Source organism: Poromitra crassiceps (genome assembly GCF_964638095.1).
Source record: "Poromitra crassiceps genome assembly, chromosome: 12".
NCBI classification, from domain to species: Eukaryota; Metazoa; Chordata; class Actinopteri; order Beryciformes; family Melamphaidae; genus Poromitra; species Poromitra crassiceps.
The window spans coordinates 46,576,555-46,598,903 of NC_139632.1; the positions used below are offsets into that span (position 1 = coordinate 46,576,555).

Genomic DNA, 22,349 nt, shown 5'->3' on the forward strand with positions numbered 1-22,349 from the left:
GGTAGTAAATGTTTACCTCCACCATGTTTTGAAGTGCTGGGAGGCGTTAGGCTTGATGTTCCTGGAACTGGGGTGATAGGTTAGGGTGAAATCAAATCTGCCAAAATACAAGGTCCAGCTAACTTGTTGACTCGAGCGTTCAACCGCTTAGCTGTTTGGATGTAGGTCAGGTTCTTGTGGTCTGTCCATACATCCAATCAAGGGATGTTTGGTGCCCTCCAGCCAGTGACACTCTTCCAAGGCCAGCATGATGGTCAGAACAAGTTCACAGTTGACAAAGTCATTTTTTCTCTTTCTGCTGGAGAAGCTTAAGAGAGAAGCACAAGGATGGAGTTTTAAATCAACAGAAGACTGTTGGGAGAGGACAGGTCTACTTAGAAGCATCCTCCTCCATGATAAATTGAAGCTCTGGATCGGGTTGAGTGAGAACTGGAGCGGAGGCGAAACACGGTATTTGTGCTTGTATAAGTCTGGACAGACATGGATGGAGACTGCAACTTGACTTTTTGGCGGAGGCATACAACCGCAAAGTAGTTACTTCTAGTTTCGGAGAACTATGACTGAAGTGCCAAAAAGACAACCGTTAAAAGTAAGTGGTTTCAAAATCATATTCAAGTCCATTTAGTAAAAAAAAAAATTTTTTGTCTTGACCAAACTTGAATCAATCAACACAATTCTGGAAAAATCCTGCTTAAAGTCCCAGGAATATACGGTGTATCTCACTTAATGGAGGACATAAAAACATTGGACATGGGACAGATGTAGATGTATCACTCTCCCTATTTAAGTCATCGTAAATTCTCTTTTGTTTTCGTTTCAAAGGGAAACCTAGGAGAACAATAGCCTGGTAAACCAGGCTGTTTACTAGGAGAAGCAGTGTGTGAAATGAACATGTGAAAACCGACAAAAGAGTCTAACGCTTTCAGAATGACTGTTGTGTCTGTCTGCCTAAATTGTCCCCCCCTCCCCCGTAACAGTTGTGGTTAGCTGCAGCTCATACGACCTGAGAGATATGAAACTCCTCTCTATGACATTTCTGAGCATAGCTCATTGAGTTACCAGAAGACAGGTTGCATATAGACTCACAAACATACTGAGGACGACTTGATGATCCTTCTAGACTTTCCACAGCACCTCATGGACCAGCTGAAGACCTCGAGTTCACTACAGGGATTCACTGCCATGATCATGTTGCTCACTGTGGTCAGCAAAGGTAAGTGAATACACAAAACCTGTCACTCTGTTTTTAAATTCACTATGTGGCTTTAGACTAGCTCTACTATTGACCTCTCTCTCTGCAACTCATTCTGAATACTGAGTATAAATCACACCTGCTGTATGAAGGAAGATAGCATCTACAGTGAAAGTATAACATCAGCCACAAAGTCTTCTCAGGTTATCTTATCAGCACCCTGTGGTTTCCTCTGCCAGCTGCCATCCGCTTCACACTGCTGGAGCACTTCGCAGCTTCATCAAGAAGCTTCCAGAAGCTTTTCCATTTAGATCTCTTGAGATCTCTCTCCATTGAGATCTCCACTTTCTCCGGATTGATGTTTTATACAGTATAATGCTTCTGCGTTCTTTTTTCCACAAACAGGGCATTTGTTGGTTGAAATTTGAGTTTGAAATTACTTAACGTCATGGACTAGCAAGCTTCAGGTTTATTTTGCATTTTTATCTGCTTGACTGAATTCTAAACTTCAGAGAAACGCTTGTCAACCCAGCAAACTTCATACAATTCAGTGCAGCGTTGTAGCCGTGCATTGTACTGTGTACTGCTTCACAGGAAAAGCAAAATTAAAATGAGAAATGAACAATAAAGAGATAAAAAATAAATAAATAGGAGTACCGATATAAAAGTGAAAATAAATTAAATAAAAACACAATACAATAAAAGTAGGGAAATATAAGACCGTTACTCAGCTAAAAGCAAGGTTAAAAAGGAATGAGTAAAACGTTGTTTAGATAGCACATTTCATACCCAATGCACTACACTTTGACTGTAGCTTTCAAGCGATTTAGATTTCTGCTCATGCATTGTGTTCAATGTTATTGCTCACTATGCTTTAGGTTTGTTGCTGATGTTGCTATGCTCATGCATACCTTCAGCTTTTTTGTTAGGACATGTGTACGAGGAAATGTCCATATATAGGCACGAGAAGAGAGGATTCCTGCACACAAAATCGTAAATGGCCTGCATTTATATAGCGCTTTTATCCAAAGCGCTTTACAATCAGTAGGTACATTCACCCATTCATACACAGATGGTGGCAAGCTGCCACACCTGCTGGCACACCATCAGGAGCAATTTGGGGTTCAGTATCTTTCCCAAGCACACTTCGACACTTCGACGGGAATCGAACCACCGACCTCTTTCATCCAAAGCGATTAGTGACGACTCGCTCTACCTCCTGAGCTACAGCCGCCCCACACAACAGTGTGTGGGAATTTTACTTCTCCTTCCCTTTTTCTTTTACTGTAAATGGTCGGTCTGTGGGAATTCTCTCTTGTCTTGATGGACATTTCCTCCTACGCATCTGTAATCTGTAACAATAAGCTGAAGGTGTGCATGAGCCTTTACAGCCAAAACTGTCTTCATTCTTCATAGAGGTTGAAGCCAATAAATACATGAAATGATTCCTAATATGTGTCCCCCCCCCCCCCCCCCTTCCCTTCCCCCAAGGCTCGGCTTGTGAAGCTCCTTCAGCTCCTCAGTGCTTCAGGAGGAACTTTAGTGAGACTGTTTACAGGTGTGAATGGAGCATACACACATCTGCGAGCGACGTGACATATGACCTTCACTTCAAGTGAGTTGGGCGTATCAGCTGAGGTGTTTGGTTCTAAAAATGAGACATCTACCATTTTGATTGATAGCACACAAATTAACACAAAGTAGAGTGACCCGGGAGGGACATGTGTTACCTGTAAGTTCTTGGTTGACAAATTTGCCGGATGGATATTTGAAAGATATTCAGGCCCAGATTCACCAAGGTTTTGCACAGGCAAGAGTGATATCACCAAATGTCGAAATCAGAGCTGGCGAAAAGATACAGCCTCTTTGTACCTGTCAAAGCCATATTTAAATTATATGTAAATCTCATTATTTTGCACACATTTATTTGTATGTAAGGCCATGTAAATTAGTGCATATAGGATCCTTCAGGAAATGTTTCACACAGTTTGTCCATTCAGACCAGCTGCTCAGAGAGCAGGCGAAGGGATTCCATTCTGAACTGAGATTAGAGACGAGACGCTGCTGTTATAAAGAGGCTGCAGGCTGCATTAGTGAGTCTTCACGTGAATCACACAATTTGTGTTGTTTCATGTTTCAATATGTACTGTATATAAAATACTCTTTGAATAATAATTTGTCTGATGCCCCCCCCCAAAAAAAATAAATAAAAATGTTAAATTACCTTGTTAAAATCCTTAAAATGGCTTTCTCTCATTCTGCCTCATTAAAAATTCCAACCAATCACGGTTATCTAGAAGTTCTAGAACATAACTAGCCAATCATAGCATACAAACAAGGGCTTTAACTTCTGAATACTGGACAGGGATTGGCTCCAGTATTCATGACGTCATCATGCTTGTTGAAAATGGCCTTTTCAGTCAGCTCAGAGAAACTTTCCACTTTCAGCAGATGATTGTGAAAACAGTATTGATATGAGCTTTAATCAACTTAAAATTGTGCCTTCCAGTATTTATGTACTATTATGTAATACATTTATGTACTACATTTATGTAATAGATGTGCTGTATGTACTGAATTTAAAATGTGTGTAATAGCATTAATGGTTTAGATGTGCAACGTTAGCTGGTACAAGTCTTTTTGCATCATCTCAAAAGCACAAAGAGAAAAACTCCCGTGAAGTTCCCATCCTCCCACGCTGACATACACCTTTAATCTAGAAGGCCAGGAAATTCTAAGCTGTTTTATTCATAGACCGTATAAAAATATGGACGTAGCCACCATGACATCACCCATTGGTATGGACTCCTGTTTTGAAGGCTCGAGTTTGGCACATTATTATGGATCCCACTGCTTTCCTTGTTAAGACCCGCCGTACTGTAACTCATTAACTCAAATCAACTCTCAATAACTGTCAGACTATTCATCAGTCATCTAGTTTGACAGTTATTGAGAGTTGATTTGAGTTAATGAGTTATTAATTTGAGTTAGTGTGGACCAGTGATGTCACTGGTCCACACTTTAACACTCAATAACTGTCAAATTAAATGACAGACTTCAAAACAGTTTACAGTTTTCTGATATACTACTGATGTTCTAATGATACAAAGCTGGTTGAAAATGGGCGGAGTGTTCCTTTAAGGCACTTCCGCATGGGCTTCACCTTTCAGGACCCGAGGTTGCCGCCCTTGATTTTATTGGTGTTTCTGCCATTTCTAATGCACTCAGCACGACAGATCCTCCCTTTAAAGAAAAGGACATTGAGGGCATCGACAAGAACTGGAAATCCCTGATTAATGAGGAGGCACTGATCCGACGCCGGCCTGTTTACATATGGGTGACAGCTCACACAGGAAACTCGAGCTGCACATCACCCAGGACCTCTGTTACCCTGGGGCACACAGGTACTTGATGCTCTGCTCATTTCACCCAACAACATAACATACAAGCGCATTATTGTCCTTTTTGTAGCAATGAGTCCACAACTTGCTATGAGGGCAGGAAACAATATTTTCCATCCATAGCAGGCCACAGTGGAGAATGAACTCCAAAGTACTACAGCCACTTCCACAATTTGACTAATTAAATCTATGTTTAGGCTGAAACGGAGCCCTATGTAATGGTTGGTTATCAGCTAAAGTGGCTGGTTTAAAAATGTCAGGCTATGTATGCTCATAATGGACAATGGCATAAGTAATCATTTTATTGCAGATAAACATATTTTATGATCAACTTAAAAATAAATTACACAGATGTCAAAAACTGTTTTGCCTTTTTCAACAGTGAAGTATGAAGCACCACAAACTATATCAGTGTCCTGGTTAGAAAGCAACCTCAGTTTAAGTTGGAGAGCTGCAGAGAAGCAACCGGCTTTTGCAGAGGTGCGGATCCGAAGAGAAGGCACCATGGAAAATGTGAGCGCTATTTTTAATGTGAACTCTATCCATTTGCTTTACTGGATATACTGTCTGTAATGAATTGATTTCCATTTTTTGCTGCCTTGATTAACCTATTTGACCTTTTCCCTCATTGTATAGAGAACAACCAAGACAAATACAGCAAAAGAGTCGTTAATGTGTAAGTACTCTCATGTGTTATAGATGGTGTGTGGTTGCGGCCTAATTCTCCACGTACTGTAGGAGCCTACAGGAATAAGTCAAGTCATAATTTACCTCTTTCATACCTACATAGTTATTGCACCCACCCACAGACAATATTATCTCCAGAGGCAGCTGTCAGTTGAAACAGCGAGCTTCACTGGTCAGCAATGTTACCATTCTTCAACCAGGTGTCACAGGTCTCTGTTGAGGGTGGGGCATAACCAACTAGAGAATGTCATGGTTTTCCTTTACGAATCTGCATGTTTTTTCGGTTTATCACAGACCAGGTCAGTGTTGTGAATCTCCAGAAGCGTTCATCTTACCAGGTTGAGGTCAGACAGCGTTCCATCCAGGCCAGCAACTCACTGTGGAGCGATTGGTCCGCAGTTCAGATTGTTCCTGCAGGTGAATCATGTTCTTACCTGAATGCGGGGCTCAGAGGTGGGGACTTGAGTCACATGACTTAGACCACTTGAGTCAGACTCAAGTCAAAATTGCTTGAGACTTGACTTGATGCATGAAGAGACTTGAGACTTGACTTGGGTTCTGGTGACTTGGGATTTGACTTTGACATCTACTTTGATGACTTAAAGTTTTCTAAAGTCTTGACTTGAGATCTTGTGTTTGCGTAAATGACTTAGATTGAAAGTGATGGGATTTGTTCCGGCAGACGACTGAATTTAAATTCTGTTTTCTGAATTTGTATGGACTGATCGAGCTGGTAGCTGCTCCTGCGATTCGCTAGCGGGCGGAGTCGGTGGTCATGCCAGTCGCTGTGTCAGCAGCAAGTAGTGGTGGACTGAGGCAAAAACAATTTTAGAGCCGTTATTGTGAAACTAGAAAATGTTTTGCACTGTGGACCAAACAGAGAAATCAATTAATTGTATAACCCTTGCTTAAAAACATCTATCTCCCTTATGGAATTTTAGATCAGTTTGGATCGGGGGTCCAATTAATTTGCAGGCTATTCATCGAAAGCATGTGGACATGCTGTCTGCTCACCATCACCAGCAGTATAAACATCTGTTTTTATTGCAGAACCTGAACAGCCTGAAGTTAACTTGACCACCAGGAAGATTAACAACGGCACTCGAATGCTAATCCTAACTTGGAAGGTAAGCTAGCTAGTGAAGGGAAACTATACTCTCATTTTCAACGTGTGTGTGTGTGTGTGTGTGTGTGTGTGTGTGTGTGTGTGTGTGTGTGTGTGTGTGTGTGTGTGTGTGTGTGTGTGTGTGCGTGCGTGCGTGCGTGCGTGCGTGCGTGCGTGCGTGTGTGTGTGTGTGTGGTGTCTTTTGTCTTGGAGAGCAAACACAGACTAGTTTTCATGCTTGACATCTAAGAAAGCATGTTATTGCAATAAGAACATCTACTAGCAGAGTGAGATATTTTACCGGTAACTTGTTTTCAATACATTTTCACTTTCACACATTTTGAAAATGGCACTCATTAGTGCTAAAGTCAAAAGTATTATTTCATATCTCCCACAATGCAGGTTCAAGTAACTTTTCTTTAGTACTTTACATATATCAACTATCCTTGCTCTCCAAAATGCCTTCAGTTCCACTTTGTGTGAATAACAGTTTTCCTGCCATAAGGATTTGTCATTGATTTACTGATTGGCCCAGAGGGGGCTGCACTATTAGTGACTGTTGTAAAAGAAATGAAAGGAAAAGAGAGAGAGAGAAGGGGAGAGGATGGATCATGGGCCTTGTATGTCTGAACTGGGCTCCATATCCTGTTTCTCAGGCTATGCCACATGCAGCAGCAGTGATGGATCATGGGCCTTGTATGTCTGAACTGGGCTCCATATCCTGTTTCTCAGGCTATGCCACATGCAGCAGCAGTGATGGATCATGGGCCTTGTATGTCTGAACTGGGCTCCATATCCTGTTTCTCAGGCTATGCCACATGCAGCAGCAGTGATGGATCATGGGCCTTGTATGTCTGAACTGGGCTCCATATCCTGTTTCTCAGGCTATGATGGATCATGGGCCTTGTATGTCTGAACTGGGCTCCATATCCTGTTTCTCAGGCTATGATGGATCATGGGCCTTGTATGTCTGAACTGGGCTCCATATCCTGTTTCTCAGGCTATGATGGATCATGGGTCTTGTATGTCTGAACTGGGCTCCATATCCTGTTTCTCAGGCTATGCCACATGCAGCAGTGATGGATCATGGGCCTTGTATGTCTGAACTGGGCTCCATATCCTGTTTCTCAGGCTATGCCACATGCAGCAGCAGTGGGAGGAGTGCATTACAATGTGACAGACACCCAGGCTTCTCATGGATGTCCTTGTCCAAAGAAGAAGAAGGTGAAACAAGTCCAGACCACTGAATACAGCACTCGTGTGACTGAATCTTTCGTCAACATATCCGTTACTGCCATCAATGCAGCAGGGGCATCTCCTGCTGCAAATGTACTGGTTCCAGTCAAACCAGCCAAAGGTTTGAAAAGTAAGGCTACTGTATGTACGGTACGCACCTCACACACACACACACACACACACACACACACACACACACACACACACACACACACACACACACACACACACACACACACACACACACACACACACACACACACACACACTTGCATCCTTCAAAATGCTCTTTGAGTCTTTGCATTTTAAAGTGTCTTATTTAGCATGTATTCAACATGGCCTCATGGCAGTTCATGTTGGCAGCCACACACAAATCTAATCTATACATTTGTATACATGGACACGATTTTGCAACAAAAACACATTAAATGTTACTTATGATTGAAATGTAGCTTATTTGAATGTCACACAACTTCCAACTGAAATATACTACTTTGAAAGTCGTCTTGAGTGTCACGGGGGAGGGGGGGGAATGTAGGCTACACAATTCAATAGATGAAACTGAAGTGTGTGACTGACAACACAAACTACTGTGAGACCGGTTTGGTATATTTATCCTTCAGCAGAACCAGTGCTTAACAGCCATGTTGTTACTTTTCCACCCCCAACAGCTTGTGACAAACCATTATCAACAGTCAAAGTTCCCAATAGAACTTGTCTAGAGTGGTACGAGCTTCAAGATGGGGAGACAATGCCAGAGACATTGAGAACTTTAAAAGCAAGCGGTAATGTAACAAGTAAGTCCGTACTACATACAGTAGCTACATACAGTTCTGTTAACGAACAGCTTCATCGTGCTCCACACACGACAAAGGACATCAAACGACAACAATCAACTGCACTAATGTGTCTTAAGTCTGGACATTAGTGATGTCAAGTTACAGTATATTCATTCAATTGTGGATAAATAAATAGATCACAACAGTTGCTGTATAGAACTAATTCCACTGATTGCAACAGTCAGAGCCTACTGTAAATCTTCCTTTGTAGGCCTTCAGAACCTGACCATTAACATGTAATTGAAGTCTCAATCATTTCTATGATGCACACTGTCTCCACAGTACATCAACAACAGCTTTCAAAGGTCTTAGAGAAAGTAGCCGCAAATCTACTTAACTTCCTTCCTCAGCCAAAATGACTTATTTTGACAAGTTACCAGCAGGTTTTAGATTGTTGCACAACACAGCCTGTAGCTGCAGGTGATCTACTTTTAACTGCTGATGTCTGGGACTGCTTCCTCTTAAAGCAATAGTTCACAGCGTGTGAGATTTCTAGTTATAATACAAATTGAATGTATTTTTTCTTTGTAAAGGAAGGTAAGACTGCAGTATCTTGGGCGGGGGGGGGGGGGGTGACTTGACTTGGGCCTTGATTTGCCTTAACTAGGGACACGACTTGACTTGACATAACCTGTGACTTGACTTGACTTGACATAACCTGTGACTTGACTTGACATAACCTGTGACTTGACTTGACTTGACATAACCTGTGACTTGACTTGACATAACCTGTGACTTGACTTGACTTGACATAACCTGTGACTTGACTTGACATAACCTGTGACTTGACTTGACTTGACATAACCTGTGACTTGACTTGACATAACCTGTGACTTGACTTGACTTGACATAACCTGTGACTTGACTTGACATAACCTGTGACTTGACTTGACATAACCTGTGACTTGACTTGACTTGACATAACCTGTGACTTGACTTGACTTGACATAACCTGTGACTTGACTTGACTTGACATAACCTGTGACTTGACTTGACTTGACATAACCTGTGACTTGACTTGACCTGACATAACCTGTGACTTGACTTGACTTGACATAACCTGTGACTTGAATTGACTTGTGCAAAACAAAATGACTTGGGACTTGCTTGAGACTTGGACCAAATGACTTTGGACTTACTTGAGACTTGGACCAAAGTGACTTGATCCCATGTCTGCCCCAAATTGTATGATTGTATATTTTGAGACATGCTTGTGATAAGGGGCTATACACAGTATAAATTGACATCCGTTATTGGCTTATCTTTGGTGCCAGGTGATGTCACCTACCTTTAGTTTAGGGAATGACAGGTAATGACGTCACCTGGCATCAAAGATCAGCCAATAGCAGATGGCAATAATATTGCCATCTACACATTCAGGTTTTGGGCTTAGTTACTCTTTAACCGTGTAACAGAAGTATTCTTTGTGTTTAAGGTGCAATATAAGTTGACTTGACTTGAACAGCACATAAAATCAAATCTGTTTTTGTTACAGAAATGAAGGCAGAGTTGAAAGACTATGTTCGCTACCTTTACTTCGAACACAGATGCGTCAATAAGATACCACGGACAGTTGAGATGTGTCTCTTTTATAAAAAGGAAGGTGGTAAGCATCATTTAAATGGAATTTCTCTGCATGCTGCGACCATAAAGATCCACAGGGTCACACTGCACTTTATTAGAAATATTTCCAAAATGAGAAATAATAAGAAATGGAACAAAAAAAGTAAACTATGTGTAGGGATTTTTCTTAGACACTAAACTTCAAGCTACCTTCCCTTTTCAGCTCCCCGCATCAAACCGGAGTTCGCTGTTTTAAGTGAAACACGCAATTCTGCTGTCCTGACTTGGAAAGCCATTCCCTCTGAAGAGCAGCAAGGTTTCCTCACACACTATGTTGTGTGCAGCATGAGAACCAGTCCGCAAGACAAGGCTGAAGGTGCAAAATTCATTTCACGCAATCCTACTCCTACTTATCGTATAATTGTTCTTATCAATGTCACAAGAGCACCAACCACACCAAGACAAATTCCTAGTATCTGACAACATACCTTGACAAATAAAATAATTCTGATTCTGATTCTGATTCTGACTTAAAGGATAGGTCTTAAGGCTCGTGTTTTTAAATCATTTTTACCGTCAACAAATCCTATTAAGATAATAACAAAATCAGCAATGAATTTGTTTTGCTAACAAGTCTCGTCCATGTAGCCGATTGGAGCCAATGACTTCCAGTTTGAAGGCTAATACCGCGTTCATGGCAACTCGGACCGCTGGAAAAAATGCATGGTTCCGACCTCAGAAGTTAATTGAACGCTCGTCCACGTCGGGATTACAGATCGGAAATTCTGGTATCATTCAGAGCTCCGCTTTGTCCGAGTTGACGTCATAGCCACATCAAAATGGCGACTTGTATCATTTATGGTAATCACAGAATTATTATAAAGACGTTTGTTGACGTTTTAACAAAATTTGATGTCTTCATTTGTCATCTATTTTTTGCTCTGATTAGAGTACTATGTGAAATTCAGCATTCAGCATGTTCGGTTAGCATTGTTAGCTAGTAGGTAGCTACAATGCTAACTGAACACAGGTTGCTATAGCAACCTATAGCCTGTGTTTGTTTTTTCCCCCAGAGCGGGAAGTGCAGCGTGAACACAAATATGATGGGCGGAGGTTCCATGTTGAAACTTCCGGCGGTCCAAGTTGTCATTCATGAACGCGGTATAAAAGGGGAACGTGACGGGATGTCGGAAACAAATCGGTATAAAAATATGGATGTAGCCACCGTGACATCATTGGTTTGTGGACTCCCGTTTCAAAGCCTCGAGTTTGGCATCTTGACTGTCGCCAACTTTTGGAGCCAGACAGCACGGTTGGCACTTGCATTGTTGATTTGATTATTTTCATATGATTTATTGATGGTAAGTAATGCAATAAGAAACAGCAGCATTATCCTTTAACATAATAATCTGCATTTTTTTTTAATCGAAAGCATAATTTGTAACATGGATTTTGGAAGAACAATTCTGAAAAGCAAACTACTGTGATCCCCCCCTCAGTGTAGATGTAATTTTTTTTTTTTTTTTTTTAACCCAGGAATTACTTTGTTAGCTAATGGAGATCTCTAATTACTGTATACAAATCACTATAAATAAATTCATACAGTACACTTCTGTTTATAACACTTCATTCATCAGTCACTGCTTGGTGGACAAAATAATCTATGAAACATTTTACAGGATTAAAGACAAGAATCCTTTTTTCAATTATTTGTTTTTGGTACACAATATTTCAATTGCCTGTGAATGTGTGAAACTAACTCAACATAATAAATGGCCATGTAGCTAATCACTTTGTTACATACATCACTTTAGTACATCACTAGTGTACTTTAATACATAATCACTTTGCTACATACTGGGTGTCTTTCCATCTCTCATTTAATTAGAGTGCTATAATATATCAGCATCAAGCACAGAATGTCGTCTGGATAACTTGGCGCCGGGGTCCAGATACAACATCAGCCTGGCCGGAGTAACCAGAGTGGGAGCCGGACCCAAAGCCTTTAGATTCATCCACACAGCGCCCGAGAATACTGTCAACGGTATGAGACAAGTCATACTTTTAATCCCTTTAGACCTGACTTGATGCATGGAGAGAAGACTTGACTTGAGTTGGGTGGTGACATGGGACCTGATTTTGACTTGAAAAGGTTTCTAGTTTTGACAAAAAAAATCTAAAGTTGAAACTAAATATCAAACCCCATGATGCAGTGTTTTTTATCCTATTGAAATACCTAGATATTTAGTTTTCTATAAGATATTTACTTGATACTGGACTTGAATTGTTCTGACTTTACTTGGTAATCTACATTTGGACTGACTTGGGACTTGAGCAAGGTTGATTGACAATTGTTTACCACACCACTGGTAAACAAGTTAATGTGATTTCCATATGAGGCTACTAATTTATCTTATGTTTTTCCCAACTTAGTGTGGCTGACTGTTAGCAGCTTGCTGTTTGGGTTCTTTTTAGCCTCAGTACTACTGTGCACCATCATCTTAAAGAGGTGAGTGGCTTTCACTGTTTTTCACATGACCGTTGCTTTTTGACAAAATGTTGTAAACATTCTACATGAGGACATAAATATATATGTGTGAGGACTAATAACTCTGTTCTATCTCATTCACATGAAGACTAACAATTGTTGGATCAAATATACATGTGATGTGTCAGAGAGATGTGTTGAGTTTAATATTCTGCCTTATAATGTTAGAAATTCTAGTTGATTAGCTGTTTTGTCTTTGCTCTTTAATTCATCCTGGTTGATCCTGTTTGACAGTTTCTATTCTGCTCTAATTTTTAGAATCAAAAACAGGATCTTCCCTCCTGTGCCGATACCTGTCATTCTAACAGACACCTTTCAACCAGGGAATCAGGTAACTCTTAGACATGGATTTATGCTTTGCCTGAGGAGTTTTTCGTTTGCTAATGCATAGAAATTCCCAACCTGTGAGCTGGGGTCCACTGGCAGGCCGTCAAGTTATTGCAAGTGGGCTGCCAATTCCTTTGCCAAACATTGCGATTTTCTTTTTCTTTTTCTCATTATTATTATTATTATTATTATTATTATTATTATTATTATTATTATTATTATCATTATTAATGTTATTATTATTATTATTATTATTATTATTATTATCATTATTACTACCGGTATTATGATCATTATGTATCAGAATGCACTTCTCCATTGTTGAATGACACATTATTTAATTTGTAATCAATAATTTGTTAGCCTATTGCAGACAGCCCCTCACTTTATCTGACATCTGTGTGGTGCTGATGGACAGCTCCTTTTTTATCAGCTCCTGAGAACAGATTATTTGGCATCCTATTATTGTTACGGTCAGATGTGGGACGCTTTTTTGTTTTGTTTGTTTGTTTTTGTTTGTTGCGATTTTCAAGTGGGCCATGAGTTGGAAAAGGTTGGGAAACGGTGCTGTATATAGCGTCAGTACTGCCAGTAGGGTGGAAAACCTTCTTTATCCAGAAATCATGCAGAAGTAACAAACCTCAGAAGGTCTCTCCACTGACCAATCAGAGTGAGTTTTCAATAAAGTGTATTATTCATTTGAGACTGATACCATCCTCTGCCAATGTGATCTCCACAGGAGATGCCGGAGATGAAAGAGGAGGTACATGAGCTAACGCTGCAACCAGAGGACAGGTCCGTGCAGACGCCTGAGGATCTGGAAGGAACCACTGTCCTGGGGGAGGCGTGGGAACCCGATGACACCACTGAAGAAGACATGGAGCATGAGAGGATTCTACACGATTCCACAACCTCAGAGGGAGCCAGCGAGGAGTGTCTGAGTCCCGGCTATAAGAGTCAGGCAGTGAGGCGGTCCAGAGACTCAGACGTGATGGACCTCGGACAGGGAGATGAGATCACAGTGCTGATGTACAGGAATGGCTTGGTCTTCGATGTGAAGGCAGACTCCTCTTAAAGGGCATATGAGCAAGGGTTTTACTGCCCCAAAGCAGATAATGACCATAATCCTATAATAAGAATGACTCAATGATTATGTATCCAGATGCTGAGATTTCTAGCTTTAAAACTCAATGTATGTGCTGTACTCTGTTCTGCAATAAAATGTTTAACTGCTGGAGGACAGTGTTAGGAAGAGGTGTCTATCAACACATTTCACCTATGAAGGCTGAAAAGCCCCGCTCTCAAGACAAGAAACAAGTAAAGAAAAGAAAAAAAGTTTTACTATTGCAGTGCTTCGCATGGTGATATATTACATTTTCATCAGGCATCGATCATACCCAGACTATAAACTAGCCTTGAGTTGAGAGAAACACCAGTTAACATGATTTTTCTGCAACAACATCAGCAAAGTGCAGATGGAATATCATCTGCAAAGTGTTGCAGCTTTGGTGAGTGAACATTTTAATCTGAGCAACGTAGAAGAAGAAAGGATTGAAAGTGATGGCTTAACAATTTAGAGGCTGAAAAAACAGTAAAAGAAGCCCCCAACTTCCTCTTGACACTTGTCTGGTGTGTGTGTGTGTGTGTGTGTGTGTGTGTGTGTGTGTGTGTGTGTGTGTGTGTGTGTGTGTGTGTAGGTGTGTGTGTGTGTGTGTGTGTGCGTGTGCGTGTGCGTGTGCGTGTGCGTGTGCGTGTGCGTGTGCGTGTGCGTGTGTGTGTGTGTGTGTGTGTGTCAAGACAAGAGGTGACGGGAAGTGGTCAAAACACTGACCTAAAAAAAAGTACATGTGCAAGGTGACGTTTGCTCACTCATAACCAGATAGGACTTTACTGCTTCTGTGGAATTTCAACCTAACCTTTGACAGTTAATATGTCATGTTGCTTTGCCAAAAGTGATGACAGATTTGAAATATTTTCCATCACTCTGCATTTAATTTCTGCTCAAAGAAGCATTTTTTTTCCTTAAGTCCCCTTATTTAGTTTGCAGCATAGCCTACTGGAGGAGCATGATAATCTGACAGCCAATTTATCTGTCCCCACATCAAGATGAGGATAATCTGTCCTGACCACAGACAGCAGCCTGACTGATAAGCGCTGTGTGCGGTTAGATTCAGAGTCATGGCTTCACTGTTTATACCAGATAGGCTATTATTTAGACCAGCACACAGTCCTGCGATTGTTCTGTCAATTTCTGGATGCTGCAAATAGGATCATCCTTACTTGATTGCCTACATCATTATTACTGACAATAATATAGTCAAATAGGACCCCTGATTTAGTCCACATTACAGCCACAGACCCCCCCCCCCCCCCCCCCATTTGATGAGATTTTGTCTCTCGAACCCAAATCTGATAATATTGTTTATTGTTAGTTATGATTTGGCCCAGAATCATGACAATCTATTGTAGATAGAGAGATAACAGTCAAACTATTCACCTTATGTTCCAACACAGGGGTCAGCCAGTTACTTCCTATTGTGTTTACACTTCCTGTGATAGTACAGTAGTGAGCAGGTAAAACCATTGAGTTATATAGGTCGATGGGTAAAACAACTGGGTCAAGTGGGCGGGGCTGATCAAAACATTATTCTACATTGTCTAATTGTTTAACTTCCTGTAAATTAAATAATGGTGAAGCTGGGGACCACTTGATACCCCCCCAAAGACCCCTGGTGGTCCCCGGCCGGACCCCATGTTGAGAACCACTGTGCTATTAGCATAGCAGTAGCAGCTATTTTTGCTACATTGCAACTTTTTTTTGAACACATGACATATACAAAGTAACAAGGCATATATGCATTGCAAAGTTGTAAGTAAGTAATGTCCCTGTTTAGCTGAGGACCCACAGGAACCCTCTGACGGAGCTCTGAGGGTTCCTGGACCCCAGATTGGGAACCAGTCTAATAGTCTATGACTGTGGCGCCCCCTAGTGACCAGAAAGTGTCAGTACAGACCATACGTACACTACTAGGCTACAGCTGGCACTGGCACTTAACAGACAGACAGGTTATCATATTCAGCACAGGACAGCAGCAGACAGCCGGTAGCGTTCTCCCTCTCTCTGTGTCTGCAGGCTGGATGCCTTCAATCCACGAACGGGCCGATTACGCCGATGACCTTGTGGTATTAATGCGTGTGAAAATGCCCTATGCTTGCTGCTGCTCTGTGCTAGAAGATGGCGGAGTCGGACGGCGGGGATTTTGCTTCAAAACATTCGCAGAGCAGGTGAGAGAGAGCCCCGAGGGGTGTGCAGGATAAAGCTAGCAACAAATTTAGCCAGCAACAATTTTTTTGGTTAGGTTGTTTCATGGTTAGGGTTAGGTTTTTAGGGTCAGGGTCAGGGTTAGGGTTAGGGTTAAAAATAGCTAAACCGGAAGTCAAATAGTGTGAGATTGTTGTTGGTCACTTCACGGAGAGATAGCCGCGGGAGTGTTCCAGGAAACACTGAGGATGTCTGGCCTCGTGGAGCCAGCTGCTTGGGTTTGTGTCGATAGTATCAAACGGTGAGGCTGATTCCACTGTTTTCTGATATCGATAGGAGGACACCCAACTGGTCTGCTGTGGCGGTATTTGATATGACCAATAAGGCTATCGGACCAGTTAGTAAACGTGACATTTGCATTGCATCGCCATCTCCTATATTTTCACCTGTGCACGAGGTGGATGCCGTCTCCTTATGCTTGATAACTAGCTGTTACAGTATCTAATCTAAAGCAATTAACACCGCTGCTATTGATGTCATTGTCATGATTAATTGATAGCCTAAAATGCAACATGAAACCGACAAAACACTGGGCAGTAACATCGGGTATTGGGTGTAATGTTACAACAACACAACAAATAATAATATTGTGCAAGAGTCAAGACTATAGACCAAATCACCGTGACGTCACCATGTAAACAAATTTACTTCCGGGTACCACTTGGGAAAGGCGGCAGGTTTAAATGTGCGTGTTGTCATATAAATGCTGTCAAACCCTCTCGTTGTTTTCGGCCGACTACTTTCAATTTAAATGGTTAAACGGTTGGTAAACATGCTTGTCCGACGTATCTAGCCTTTCTTCTGTGTTTGTTTTATGTAGTGTTAGCTAGCTAATAAAGTTTGTTTGTCTGTCAAACTCGCTGTTTTTTTACGTTACAGACAGAGTAACCTCGCGTCACCAGGCTCTTCTCGGCGAAAGAGCCTACAGACAGAGCTACTGACGCCAGGTCAATTTAATTTAGCTTCAAGTCTACTCTAGTCTGGTCCAACAGGTAAATTAGCTAGTCTGGTCTCCACTAACGTTAGTGAAAGTGTTGTTATGAATGATATTAAACAACAACACAACACGGACGAACCATTTTTGTCTTCTTTGTCTGTTTTTGTCTTCAACATGTCAGTTTGTGCCGTCCACCGCCATTATAATGTGTGGACCTCAGGGGTACCCGGAAGTAAATGTAAACATCCCGCTGATTTGGTCTATACAAACTTACAAAGTGGTGTGAAATGAAAGTGACACTATCAGTCATCTCATCAATGAACTGTTTAACGTTGCACATAGTCATTTTGATAGCAATTACAGAAATACATTCTGATAGATACTAGATAGCCTATATTAAACATCCTTGACTTTGGTCAGTCCAGTCTATTATTGTCAAGATCAGCCCAGATTGTGTCCCCTTGAATTCTTATGCAGCCTGTTATGACCACAACCTACAGTATTTTCATTCTGTTAATTTCTTCATTCAGATAGACGAAGTAAGCTGCAATACATTCCTGTATGCTTTTTTGTATCTACTTAATTTGCAAATAAGCCAATTCAGATTTTTGACGATTATATAGATACATAGATATAATTTTCATCTTAAAAGTTTGAATTATTGTCTAATCCCTCTACACATGTAGACTCTCTTTAAATGAATATCTTGTGTCTTTACACCTACTTTAAATGTGGTTTGTTGTTGCGGAATGATCGTCCTCTACGAATCCCAAGTAGCAAGTGAAGTGATGACACGATGATGATGTTTCTATGTGACCTGATGACGTTTCTACTCACGGACCGGTGATGTCATTTCTACCTGCATCAATGTCCTTCTAACATTGGTGATATCGTTTCTACCTGCATCTGGTTTCTACCTGTGGTAGCTACCTACTTGCGCCGATGTCGTTTCTACCCATGATGAATCTTATTTCCACCTGACTGGCATATATATCGATATAGATATAGATATAGATATAGGAAAAAAGAACAAAATCTGTATTAAGGTCTGGGGAAAAATGGCAGAACAAAACCTCCAAAATAAAACCCCAGTCTATTTAAGCTACAAGACCATTACCATGTGTTTTTCATAGCAGTGTCGCATGGAGCTTTTGTTCTCACATTTTGAGATGTTTTCCTCCATTTGCACCCACGCTTTATTTTGTGGTGTGCAGATTCCCCCTTTGTCTTATTGCTACTGGAAATATCGTGCGCTTCGCACGCTCTAGCGTGCCTCGCATGCTTCACGCGCTCGCACAGCTTGTGCATGATCCACAAATGAGCAATTGTGAGCCGCACCCTTCACCTAGTTATAGTAGTGAGACATTAAATGGAAAACATTTAGGAGCCCTGAATTCACTTTTTTTTCTCTTCCAGTATGGCTAACAAGAACAGCACCCTGCGCTGCACCTTCTCAGCACCGAGCCACAGCGCCACCCTCCTGCAGGGCCTGTCCGTCCTGCGAGCCCAGGGCCAGCTGCTAGACGTGGTGCTGGCCATCAACGAGGAACGCTTCCATGTCCACAAGGCAGTGCTGGCCTCCTGCAGTGACTACTTCAGGTTAGCCTGTCTCATGCTTCTCATTTAAAATGTGAGGCACTCAGCTGATGCTCTCTCTCACCCAGAGCACTTACACAGAGTGCATGCATCCCTAGATCCACAAGATAGGGCTGAGGGAAACATGAAATGCACTCCAAAATGATTCTCTCATTCTCTCTCTCTCTCACACTCTCCCTCTCCCTCTTTTGTGTCTCATTTGACTCATCTCCACTGAATTCATGTTTACAGGGTTCGCACTAGTCACTGAATTTCTTGGATATCTTGATGTATTCTAGACGGGGAAAATCAGGGAATTTTATAAATCCCTGAGGTCAATGACATTTTACAAATTGGTCACTTTACAGAAATATAGCAGACTGTATTTTACAACTTGTTTCACACATTTTTCCCATTAGATGGTGGTTTTCAGTCCAGCTGTAGTGGAAACCAAAGAGCTCACCTCTTCAGAAAAACATCAAACCAGGAAGGAAGAACCATTTTTAGCTGGTGGAAGTGCTCTGATTTAGTTATGGAAAGTCATGGAAAATTCTTGGACGTTTACATCTGGGCTATGATGGGAACCCTGTGTTTAGATGAAATGGAGTTCTAGGGTCACTCAACTCACCAGCTTTCGTTCTTGCGTTGCAGAGCGATGTTTACCGGAGGTATGAGGGAGTCAAACCAGGATACAATTGAGCTGAAGGGCTTGTCCGCCCGAGGCCTGAAACATATCATTGACTTTGCCTATAGTGCAGAGGTTACTCTCGACCTGGACTGCATTCAAGATGTCCTCGGGGCAGCCGTCTTCCTCCAGATGGTCCCGGTCGTGGAGCTGTGCGAGGAGTTCCTCAAGTCGGCGATGAGCGTGGAGACCTGTCTGAACATCGGCCAGATGGCCACCACCTTCAACCTGTCTTCCCTCAAGGAGTCGGTGGACGCCTTCACCTTTCGCCACTTCCTCCAAATTGCAGAGGAGGACGACTTCCTGCACATCCCCATGGAGCGCCTGGTCTTCTTCCTGCAGACCAACAAGCTGAAGAACTGCAGCGAGATTGATCTCTTTCACGCCGCCATCCGATGGCTCCGGCACGACGAGTCCCGCCGGGCTCAGGCCAACGGGGTGCTCTGCCACGTGCGCTTCCCGCTCATGCGCTCGTCGGAGCTGGTGGACAGCGTCCAGACGGTGGACATCATGGTGGAGGACGTGCTGTGTCGGCAGTATCTCCTCGAGGCCTTCAACTACCAGATCCTGCCCTTCCGACAGCACGAGATGCAGTCCCCGCGGACGGTGATCCGCTCCGACGTCGTGTCGCTCATCACCTTCGGCGGGACCCCCTACACGGATAACGACCGCACGGTGAGCACCAAGGTGTACTATCTGCCCGACATCGCTTCTCGTCAGTTCAAAGAGCTGACGGAGATGGAGACGGGCTGCAGCCACGCTTGCGTCGCCGTGCTCGACAACTTTGTCTACGTTGTCGGCGGGCAGCACTTACAGTACCGAAGCGGCGAGGGGGCAGTGGACAGCTGCTTTCGATATGACCCGCACCTGAGCCAATGGCTGCGCATCCAGCCCATGCAGGAGGGACGTATCCAGTTTCAGCTAAACATGCTGCACGGACGTCTGTACGCCACTGGCGGACGCGACCGATCCGGCAGCCTGTCGTCCGTGGAGTGCTACTGCCCAAAGAAGAACGAGTGGACTTACGTGGAGGCGTTGAAACGCAGGATCTGGGGTCACGCGGGGACCACCTGCGGGGACAAGCTGTACATCTCGGGGGGTTACGGCGTCTCACTGGACGACAAGAAAACTCTCCACTGCTACGACCCGGCGGCCGACCAGTGGGACTTCAGAGCTCCCATGAACGAACCCAGGGTTCTCCACGCCATGATCAGCTCCAAGGAGCGAGTTTACGCCCTGGGCGGTCGCATGGACCACGTCGACCGTTGTTTTGACGTGCTGGCGGTGGAGTATTACGTTCCCGAGAGCGACCAGTGGACCACCGTCAGTCCCATGCGGGCGGGGCAGTCGGAGGCAGGCTGCTGCTTACTGGACAGAAAGATCTACATCGTCGGGGGCTACAACTGGCACCTGAATAATGTCACGAGCATCGTGCAGGTGTACAACACGGAGACAGACGAGTGGGAGAGGGATTTGCACTTCCCAGAGTCCTTTGCTGGCATTGCGTGTACACCGATTATACTTCCACAAACCACCACGCAACGCTAACGTGTTCTGACCTGCCCACTGTGACCACATGATTCCATGTGCTCTTGCTGCTAACTGTTGACTCAATACAAGGTGTGAAGACTGTATAAGCTACTGTAGGTGCGTGCGTGCGTGTGGTTTTTGAGGGAATGGCTGAAAAGCAATTGAACAACATAAACAATGTATTACTTCCCTGTCCCTCCTGGTCCTATGGTTGAGGTTTTTGTAATGAATGCTACAGTACAGTATCATGTTTAACCTGTGGTCAGAACTGTATAAAACCAAGCTCATTTGGATATTGTTGTTTTGTTTTTTATTTAGTTTTTAAATGTGAAAATGAACTCAACAGTCTGTGTTGAGACACATTTATGTTAGAGAAATAAGGTTACAATTCAGCAACAACAACAAAAGTAGTGGTTTGTATTTGATAAGTTCAGGGCTTGAGTCCTCTGAAGTTCCGCGTAATCTTGTGCAATATAATAATTTTCTGGATTGATTTTTAGGCAATTTCCAAACTTGTGCTTGCTTTATTATGGCTAATGGGAATTATCTTACACTTGCCACTTTAGTAGGAACATTTCCAGCTACTGTTACTGGATGGAGCGAATGAGCCAGTAAAACTTAGTTCTCTTCCAAAATGTCACTACCTGAACTTCACCATTTTATATTTGTGAAACATAAAGGATCTGGGGCCGGTTGCACAAAGCACCGTTTACTTAGAGTCTGAGTTAAGGTGTCCATAAAATAGAATCTGCTGCACAAAACACCCTTAAATCTTGTGCTTACATGTTCCTTCAAATGTTCAACCTTAAGGAGAAGATTTAAGGGTGTTTTGTACAACCGATTTTATTTTATGGACACCTTAACTCGGATTCTAAGGAAAATCTTAACCTAAGGTGCTTTGCGCCGGTTGCCCCTGGTTTGTAAAAGTGTTGTAATTTTGCCAAAGAAGGGCTTAAGTCTCCTGCTCATCATTAAAGAGTAATCATCATCAGAGTAGGTTGACAACATTTGTTCATTTACAAGTGGCGGAAATGTCGTATAGGAATGAAACTTGTAAATTTCAATGTACAATACAATGTTACAATGTCTTTAAATGATGGACATTTTGATTGTACTGAATTTTAGCACTTGGAATCTTTTTTTTCCCGGTTTGTTAGTTTGCTTCTTGTAATATTATGTTTCATGTTAGTTTTACCAGTCAAGGAACCAAGAACCCTATACCTGAAAATCTTACAGTTGTACCTAAGTCTATTTATCCACAAGTCACATATCAATTTATCATAATATTACATATCAATTTATAGTAATTGTTGCACAAATGGACACAAAGCTTGCTGTGTTTCAACATGGAATATGATCATTATTCCACACATTATCTTTGTATCTCTTCTGGTCGTTTCTT

General features: G+C 42.4%; 2 protein-coding genes across 2 annotated transcripts in view; both read left to right on the forward strand.

The window, feature by feature from the left end:
• Positions 1–1,081: 1,081 nt before the first annotated feature.
• On the forward strand, positions 1,082–14,078 carry il12rb1 (interleukin 12 receptor subunit beta 1). Its single transcript, XM_083647144.1, has 15 exons — positions 1,082–1,213; positions 2,684–2,807; positions 4,421–4,596; positions 4,976–5,106; positions 5,230–5,269; positions 5,575–5,697; positions 6,331–6,407; positions 7,517–7,751; positions 8,293–8,418; positions 9,956–10,066; positions 10,247–10,399; positions 11,912–12,067; positions 12,457–12,532; positions 12,830–12,902; positions 13,638–14,078. Exons 1-15 carry the CDS (start codon positions 1,108–1,110, stop codon positions 13,971–13,973), a joined length of 2,043 nt encoding a protein of 680 aa, XP_083503270.1. The 5' UTR covers positions 1,082–1,107; the 3' UTR covers positions 13,974–14,078.
• Positions 14,079–16,009: 1,931 nt separating this feature from the next.
• The window catches only part of klhl26 (kelch-like family member 26), a 7,057-nt gene continuing 717 nt past the window's right edge, over positions 16,010–22,349 (forward strand). The window contains exons 1-3 of the mRNA XM_083647125.1: positions 16,010–16,183; positions 18,574–18,756; positions 19,384–22,349. The exon at positions 19,384–22,349 is cut by the window's right edge and continues 717 nt beyond it. Of these exons, the coding sequence (XP_083503251.1) occupies positions 16,134–16,183; positions 18,574–18,756; positions 19,384–20,965 (1,815 nt within the window). The 5' untranslated portion in view covers positions 16,010–16,133 and the 3' untranslated portion in view covers positions 20,966–22,349. The remainder of the gene's footprint in view (positions 16,184–18,573; positions 18,757–19,383) is intronic.

Bases quoted from the DNA above. Each gene is read 5' to 3' on its own strand.
- il12rb1 (XM_083647144.1), top strand. From the start codon at position 1,108: ATGATCCTTCTAGACTTTCCACAGCACCTCATGGACCAGCTGAAGACC. The intron at 5,107-5,229 runs GTGAGCGCTATT...CTCATTGTATAG, and splicing joins GAGAAGGCACCATGGAAAAT to AGAACAACCAAGACAAATAC. The intron at 12,068-12,456 runs GTATGAGACAAG...TTCCCAACTTAG, and splicing joins GCCCGAGAATACTGTCAACG to TGTGGCTGACTGTTAGCAGC.